The 9,086-nt window shown below is 39.3% G+C and overlaps 1 protein-coding gene across 2 annotated transcripts in view; it reads right to left on the bottom strand.

Moving 5' to 3' along the window:
* Window positions 1-1,898, bottom strand: part of APPL2 (adaptor protein, phosphotyrosine interacting with PH domain and leucine zipper 2) — a 31,174-nt gene extending 29,276 nt beyond the window's left edge. Inside the window, exon 1 of one of the 2 annotated variants that reach the window (XM_034403433.3) lies at window positions 1,299-1,898. In XM_034403433.3, the coding sequence (XP_034259324.2) occupies window positions 1,299-1,352 (54 nt within the window). In that variant the 5' untranslated portion in view covers window positions 1,353-1,898. The remainder of the gene's footprint in view (window positions 1-1,298) is intronic. The other variant, XM_034403434.3, reaches the window with a different exon arrangement.
* Between the last annotated feature and the right edge of the window lie 7,188 nt (window positions 1,899-9,086).

Raw genomic sequence — 9,086 nt, forward strand, 5'->3', positions numbered from 1 at the left:
AATTATAAACAAGCATGAACGCTAGACTTTCAGCAATTGTGGGAATGACTTCTTAAAAAAACTATTTAAAAAATTGTTTTACATTCACTTTATTGTCCTGGTCCCTTGGCACAAAACAGCAATCAGGAACCATCCAAGACTTTTAAGCACCTGCATCCATTTGGATGAATCATACTATATTGCTTTGTTTGTCCACAAACCAAAATCCCCCTTTGCTATGCTTAACAAAGATCTAAAACCAGAAGAGTGAGAGGGCTGTTTGCTAATAAAGTCATTTGGTCCTTGCTAACAAGAGGCAGTTGACTGACCAGAAGGATTTACCAAGGCCCCAAATTCACCAGCCTTGAACAATCAATCTCCTCCTTCCACATTGAATTGTCCTACATAATTTTTAATTGTGGCCTCTCAATATTTAACCTTAATTAACACCCTATCATTCCAAACCATTGGGTTTTTTTCCCAATTGCTTTCAGGTAGAGGGATTGTTTTTCTTTCTTGCAAAATTCCTCCCTTTTCTTCAGAGTGACCTAGATTTGTCAAATTGGAGCGAATACACTAATAAAGCTGCAGTATTTCCTGTCTCCACCTCCTCCATCCAAAAGCTCATTAATATTTTCAGAGTATACTGCCTCCAGTCCTTGTTAACCCTTCCCTGCTCCCCTTCCTTTCCAAGTTGTAACCTGAGACCTGACACATTAACAGCAACTGCTCGGAAGGGGTGTTTTCACAGTACAGTATCCGGGTGAGCATTATTTTTATTACGACTGTTAAGTACCCTGCTCTTTTTTTTTATATGATCCGTATGACCAGGATCTGTAAATACTACAAGTTTGGCTTGTCATTATTGTGCTGCAACGCACGTCTCTGCTCTCCAAAGCACTTTGAATATTTTAGTGATAGCGCTTGATCAGTTTAAATAATATTGTTATTCTCTTGGTACCACAAAAGAGAATAATAGAGAACAGAAGGAAGAAGGCGCGACAGTATCATTTGGATAATAGTTGGGGAGACTGCAGTCTTTGCAGAACGTCATTTTCCTATGCTTTGTTGGGAAAAGATAAATTCAGTCTCAGATTTGCTTTGATGCGACCGTAAAAAACTCTATCCTATAAAGACAGCTCGGCTAAATCGCGTCTTCCCGGTCACTACCGTCGACCTTTCTTTCCTTCTAACCCCCTCCTTGCCCACGTCCCCCGTCCCTCGCCCCGACGGCAGGTAGCTTTTGCACGGCATCTGCTGCGCCATCCCTTCCCAAACCGCAGATCAGGTGCACTCAAGCCTGGTCCAGGATCGGATACCTGCGGACTATCTTGCAGAGCGTCTTCTAAGCGAAGTTTGTCGACGGCGGGCATTGCCTGGCGCTGGAGAGAGAGAGAGAGAGAGGCGATCGGGAATCGCGTTAGGCTGGTTTCGCAGCGGAGAGCGCTGGCCAAACGTTCTTGCTGACACGTCGGATTCGGGTCGGCTTCGCCCAGGAGACCGAACGCGCGAGCAAAACAGCCTGCGGAATCCGGCGTCTTTCCTCCGGAGCCTCCTTTTTTCTCCTTTCTTCCACACTAAAATGCAGGGAGAAAGGGGTCAGGGGCGCAGTCCAGGAACCCAGGGGTGTGTTAAACAGGTTGTACGTCTCCCGCCTGTTGCATGCCCAGCCCCGGTCAACAAGGCAGGGCAAACGCCTCGCCTAGGACTCCTCCTCCTCCTGGTTCCTGTTTCTGGCAGGACGAGAAATGGAGAGCAGCAGGAAGTGTGGCATTGAGGATCTTCCTCATTAACTCTTCTGTGTTGCATTCCGCCCTGGTTACTCACAACCTTAAGGCAAAGAGCCGAGGCGCAAAGTGCAAACAACAAGGGAGGGTTATAACTAAATGTTACAGTGTGGAGGGTCCCCCAGCCAAGTTGTTAGGCAGTCAGGCCTTCTCTCCCCCCCCACCCCAAGCATGCTGCAGTTCAAGTCTCTCGCCTTAGTTTCCCCTCCCCTCTTGAGTATTCTCAGTGTTCATGGGGCTACTTCGAAGGAGGATTGCTCCCTGTTTAAATATCAGTTTTGCAGAATTTGGAGATTTTCTTAGAATGCTGATTCTTTTGTTCCTTCCTGGGCCCGTGATGGTGGTGAGGATGTTCCTCAGCTGCCTTTGCTGCTTAGTGAACCGCATATGTATATATATATATATACTTATGTTCCCTAAAGTGTGAGCCCTTGAAAGATTTCCTGGTCTATCATTAGAGTTTCAATTCTGTATTTATTGCTATTGTTAACTGCAGATGATAATCATCATGCAGTCCGCTGCACTTGATGATTATATTTACTGTACAGTTTTTGTATGTTGTTTTTTTTTTAAATGTTTTGTAAGCATGAAGCATGTATGCATTTTCAATTGAACTTTACACTCGAATAGCAGTTTTTGAGTGATTTAAAAGGTCAGCACAAGACTAAATAAAAGTACTACTGTAATCTTTAGCATTATCTTTACTTCCGAGAGTGACTCAGAGTCATTTTTTAGAAAATCTGCAGTGTGGAAAAAAACCCTACCAGTTGAGAAAAAAATAAAGAAAAAGAGGTATAGGGAATTCATTATGGTCATAGACCAGCATAAATACAGAATATATTCTGGAAACTGAGGAAATGGCTACCAAATTTATAAATAGTTGATTTTTGTGACCAACAACTTTCAGTCCTGCTGATGACATGATCATAAAATTGAAAAAATGCCCATCAACCCCCCACCTCCAACCTCTTAGATCTGCATTAATTAATCCACTGAATAGGACCGTCTATTCTGTTAGCCTTGCTTTCTGGTGGGAAGAACCAAAGCAAAGAGCAGCAAGCTTGTTCTGAACTAAGCCCAAAGTTCTTCAAACATTCCTTGAAATTCTGCCATGGCATTTTATACAAAGGAGGGCAATCTAGCTGCATTCAAAACTGCAACTGCAAGTGATTATATTAATCCAGCAAGTGGGCTTAGTCTAAAAGTAAACACAATACATTTGTTTTGTGCGTTCTGCTTCAGCTATTTGAAATAATGCATTAGAAGAAATGATGCCCCCCCAAATGTTTTTGACTGTTTTCAGAATCACAGAAAAGTCCCAAAAAAGGTTCTAATTCATCTGTGATAATTTCCTATTTGCAATGGGAAAAAAAGCTGCTGTAGGATCCTATTTACCTCCCTTGGCTTTTTCCTTGGTGCATAAAGCAAGCATTCCCTCCTGTGATCCAGGTTGGAACTATACTTAAAACTCCCATTCCCCCAGTCTCAAATGTGAGACAAGGATGGTGCTTGCATTGTAATTTGAAAAAGCCACTGATGTAATTGTTAATTACACAGGTTTGTGTGTGCTTTTCTCCGAGGTACCATTTTCACCCAGTTCTTTTTAAAAACTAAATAAAATGGAAAAAAAATTAAAAAACATTTTAATTTACCATGAAAATGATTTCAAGAAAAGAAAACCATCAATTAAAGATCACTTAAATATAAGTCAGCTGTTTGGCGGCAGACAAAAAAGCTAATACAAGCTTTGGTTGTATAAACAGGCATAGAATCAAAATCATGTGAAGCATTAGTACCACTTTATAAAGCCTTATGGTAGTAAGATCACACCTGGATGCAGTTTTGGTCACCACATTACAAAAAAGTTGTTGAGACTCTGGAAAAAGTGTAAAGAAGACAGCTAAGATGATTAAAAGACTTAGAGACTAAAACATGAAGAATGGTTGCAGGATTTGGGTTTGGCTAGTCTAGAGAAAAAAAAGACTAGGGGTGATATGGTAGTATTTCAGTATTTGAGAGGTTGCCACAAAGAAGAATGGGTCAACCTGTTTACCAAAGCACTTGTAGGCAGGACAAGAAACAATGGATGGAAAATAATTAAGGAGAGAAGCAACCTTGAAACTAAGGAGAAACTTCCTAACAGTGAGGACAGTTAACCAGTGGAACAGCTTGCTGTCAGACATTATAGGTGTTTCATCACTGGAGGTTTTTAAGAAGAGACTGGTATAAGATCTCCTGCTTGATTGGTTGGTTGGACTAGAAGACCTCCAAAATCCTTCGTTGGACTAGAAGACCTCCAAAGTCCTTTCCAGCTCTATTCTGATAGATAGATAAGATAGATAGATAGATAGATAGAAAAAAAATATGGGTAATCCTTGAATTACAACTATTTGTTTAATGACCATTGGAAGTTACAATGGCATTGAAAAAAATGACTTATGACCAGTTCTCACACTTATGAGTGTTGCAGCATCCACATGGTCAAGTGGTCAAAATGTGAGCATCTGGCATCTGGGCATATATTTATGATAGTTGATCTGCCCAGGGTCAGATGATGCCATTTGTAACCTTCCTAGCTGGCTTCTAAAAACCAACGACAATGGAGGAAGCTAGTTTTGCTTAACAACTGCATGATTCACTTAACAACTGCATGATTCACTTAACAACTGTAGCAAAAAAACCGTAAAATTCACTGAGCTGCCTAGCTTAGCAATGGAAATTTTGGGCTCAATGGCGGTTGCAAGTTGAGGACTACCTATATACAGTCAGGTCCAGAAATATTGGGACATCGACACAATTCTAACACCTTTGGCTCTATACACCACCACAATGGAGTTGGAATGAAGATTCTGAAGTGTTTTGGGCAATATTATCTGCTCACATTCAGCCAAATGCTGCAGAACTCATTGGACGGCGCTTCACAGTGCAGATGGACAATGACCCAAAGCATACTGCAAAAGCAACCAAAGAGTTTTTGAACGGACAGAAGTGGAATGTTATGCAATGGCCAAGTCAATCACCTGACCTGAATCCCATTGAGCATGCATTTCACTTGCTGAAGACAAAACTGAAGGGAAAATGCCCCAAGAACAAGCAGGAACTGAAGACAGTTGCAGTAGAGGCCTGGCAGAGCATCACCAGGGATGAAACCCAGCATCTGGTAATGTCTATGCGTTCCAGACTTCAGGCTGTGATTGACTGCAAAGGATTTGCAACCAAGTATTAAGAAGGGAAAGTTTGATTTATGATTATTATTCTGTCCCATTACTTTTGGTCCCTTAACAAGTGGGAGGCACATATGCAAACTGCTGTAAGTCCTACACCGTTCACCTGAGTTGGATGTACATACCCTCAAATTAAAGCTGACAGTCTGCAGTTAACGCACATTGTATTTGTTTCATTCCAACTCCATTGTGGTGGTGTATAGAGCCAAAGATGTTAGAATTGTGTCGATGCCCCAATATTTCTGGACCTGACTGTATGTATTCCCATGTTAATGTTTCTATTCTAAAGATGTATTGATTTTGTTCCTTGTTATCTTTGAAGTTTTGACGATGTACTATTTGCATTTATAAAATGGGAGTAAATATGATTCTCATGAGGAACCGCAAATGGTGCCCCCAGTTGTGTAGTGCAAATTGTAATGGTAACAGCTTAAATAACAGCTAACTGTGCCTCATCTGTTCTGTTAGGTAACTGCTTATAGGTTGGCACCTCAAGCTGAGGGAAGCAGTTTGCCAACCAGTTAGGTGCCCACCAGCCCCAGTAAGCACTCCAAATACAACAGCTTAAAGAAGAGATTTCAGCTTTGAACACTTTGGGTGGCAAACAAGCTTGACATTTTACACCTTTGAAATTGCACAATAAAACTGTCATCCTTTCAGGAAGATAAGGACTGTACTGCTAAATAAAAATCAATGATTACCAATGATTTATGATTTATTTTTCTAAGAGCCTGCTATTATGGAGGACTGAAAAGAAACAAGATTCTGTGCCATACAAAGCAGTAGAAACAGGCTTTTATGCGTCTCTGTCAGTACCTATTTTTTAAAATAAGTATATTAAAAGTTGCAATAACAACAGTAAATACTAAAAACTTTAGTCTTTTTAAAAACTAAAAAAGAAAACAAAAAGGTAGAATAAAAGGTGTAAGAAAAAGAAAAAAAAATAGAGCCCCTTCTAAGAAAGCAACTTCTCATCACAACTATAAACAGTTTTACTATTTCTCATCTCCTCTTAATTAACATAAAAAACATTTGATTCCAAATTTCAACTCTTAACTATAGCAAATCCATAAAGAACGTCTTCTCCAATCCAGGTGTCAACAAAAAATCCAGAGTCCCATTAATAAACAAATATAAAATCATTGTAAAATCATAGGGCTGGAAGTGATCTTGGAGGTCTTCTAGTTCAGGGGTCTCCAACTTTGGCAACTTGAAGACTTGTGGACTTCAACTCCCAGAATTCTGGGAGTTGAAATCCACAAGTCTTCAAGTTGCCAAGATTGGAGACCCCTGTTCTAGTTCAACCTCCTGCTCAAGGCAGGAGCCCTTATGCCAGTCAAATGGTTGTCCAGTATATTTTTGAAAATCTCCAGTGATGGAGTACCCCACAACCTCAGGAAACAAACTATCATTGATCAGTCGCTCTCACTGTCAGAAAATTTATCCTTACTTCTAGATTATATATCTCTCTTTAACAAGCTTCCACCCATTACTTCTTGTCCTGCCCTCTGGTGCCTTGGAGAATTAAGTCAATCCCCTCTTCTTTGTATCAGCCGCTCAAGTACTGGAAGACAGCTGTCATGTTCCCCCCATCCTTCTCTTTGATAGGCTAAATATATCTACAGTAGTTCCCTCAACTGTTCATCGTACGATTTAACCTCCAGATCCTTTATCATATTTGTTCCTCTTCTTTGCACACTTTCCAGGATTTCAGCATCTTTTTGTATAAGTAATTAACATTTGTGACCAGAAATGGACACAATATTCCAAATGTGGTGTCACCAACACAGTGTAAAGTAATACTATCACTTCTAGTTATCTTAACGCTATCCCTATATTGATGCAGTCTAGAGTTGCATTGGCTTTTTAGGCAGCTGAGCACACTGCTGGCTCATACTTAAATGGTGACCCACTAAGACACCTAGATTCCTCTCACAGTATCCTAACTATTAACTATAAGCAAAGTCACATTTAGAAGGCATGATGAAGTGGTCTTAGTATTATAATGAGAAGAAAAGACTAAACTTTAACATGACAAAGAGAGACAATGAAATGCTGAATTTAAAAAGAATGGATGATTGTATCGGTATGTATTAATCAGATTCAATGGCTTGTTCAATATGCTATGGTTAAATCATGGGTTACAATGAACGATGAGTGAACCTAGCTAATGTTAATTACTCAGACTGCTATCTATCTGGCAGTAAATCCCATTAAACACAGAGTATGCATAGCTTGCAGAGTTTCACTATTTAGAAGTATATTTAAAAAATAATGTTAATACGTCAGATCAAATGTTACCTGTTCTGTGATTCTGTTTCTAACTGCAACTCACTACTTTCTTCTGCATCACTCAGAAACAACATCTGAAGCTGTCACTTTCTCTTGTTCTCACCTTTTCCTCTTTCTACTCATACTTATGCATAGTGGAGTTTGCATATCCACTAAAATAACACATCCCAATGGCACCAAAATAACAATACACACTTCAACATGCAATAGCCATCACTGAATACTTATGTCACAATGTCTGCTATAAAAGTAATGGCATTTGCCTGATGACATCACACCTACATTGTCCTTTTCCCTCTGTAGATACTCACTGTTTTGCAAGAAATCGATTGCCAAATACAAAAACTTTGTGATATTGTATTAACTGAGAAACAAGTAGGTTTCCCAACGCTCAAGGGAGCGAGAGAGGTATAAATTGATATAACATGAAGTAAATAGATTTATACATAAATATGCTGTTAGATTACCTTATTAAAATATATATTTCCAGGGAATTTTTCAATGAAAGCTAATCACGATCTATTAAAACTGGTCTTACAGCATGCATACTACACCAAAGTTTCTTCAAAACTCTATTGACTTTGAACTGGCTCCTAGAAATTATTCTCAGAAAGACACATTTATTTGCACATTCACAAAGAGATACTGAAAATCCAAAAAAGAATGATGGGTAAAAGATGGCCCCATGTAAAGTAGAGCCAATGATTGTGGCCAAGAACAGAGAGTCAACCAGTAAATTGATTCCTTCAACCCTCTCTGGATAAAGAAATGATGTGAGATCACCCAAGCTGCATGTTGTATGGTTGCTTTTCACAAGGACACTGCAAAGCAATGGTCTCTGGATGGTCAGAAGAACCAGGAGCTGAGAGAATGTTCCATACTTGCTCCAGCCACAATCATTTAGAGCAATTTTGTTAAAAGATATAAAAACATGAAAATAACCACAGTACATATTAAAATAGGGAAAAAAAGATAATTAAGAAAGAACAAATACAGATAAATAAAAGGAAATATAAAAAATAATGATGGTCAAAACTAATTAGAACACTGTCCAGAACAGCTTGATTTTCACCATCCTCTTGAATGCTATAAAGGAAGGTGGCAATCTGGTCTCTATTGGTAGAGAATCTAGCATTGTTATTTCATTAATGATACTATTTTAAACCTTCTTGGAAGTACTCATGTCTCCTTAAATTAGATATAGATAACAGTAACAGATAAATATATAAATATATAAATAAATAAATAATAATAATAATAATAATAATAATAATAATAATAATAATAATAATAATAATAATAATAATTTTATTTCTATACCGCCCTTCTCCCGAAGGACTCAGGGCGGTGTACAACCTATTTAAAAACACAGACAAAACAACAATGTAAAATTTAAAATAATTAAATAAATTGGCTCAGATTTAAAACCCCAAAAATTTAAATACCCCAATTTAAAACTATTGTGTTGATAGTCCGGCCTGGCGGAACAACAGGGTCTTCAGTGCGCAGCGAAACACCCGGAGGTCGGAGATCTTACGAATTTCCGGGGGCAGTTCGTTCCACAGGGCTGGGGCTCCCACAGAGAAGGCCCTCCCCCTGGGTGTCGCCAGCTGACATAACTTGGCCGATGGCACCCTGAGGAGACCTGTGGGTCCAACCATTCACTCCACATATATTTCTGTATACCTAACTGGATAAGATATCTATTAGCAAGTCTGGTGTAGTGGTTAAGGTGCTGGGCTAGAAACCAGGAAACAGCCTCCCTATGAATCAGCTGGCATAATTCTTAGGCATGAAAGCCAGT

Source organism: Pantherophis guttatus, chromosome 7 (genome assembly GCF_059756535.1).
Source record: "Pantherophis guttatus breed Tessera chromosome 7, ASM5975653v1, whole genome shotgun sequence".
Lineage (NCBI taxonomy): Eukaryota > Metazoa > Chordata > Lepidosauria > Squamata > Colubridae > Pantherophis > Pantherophis guttatus.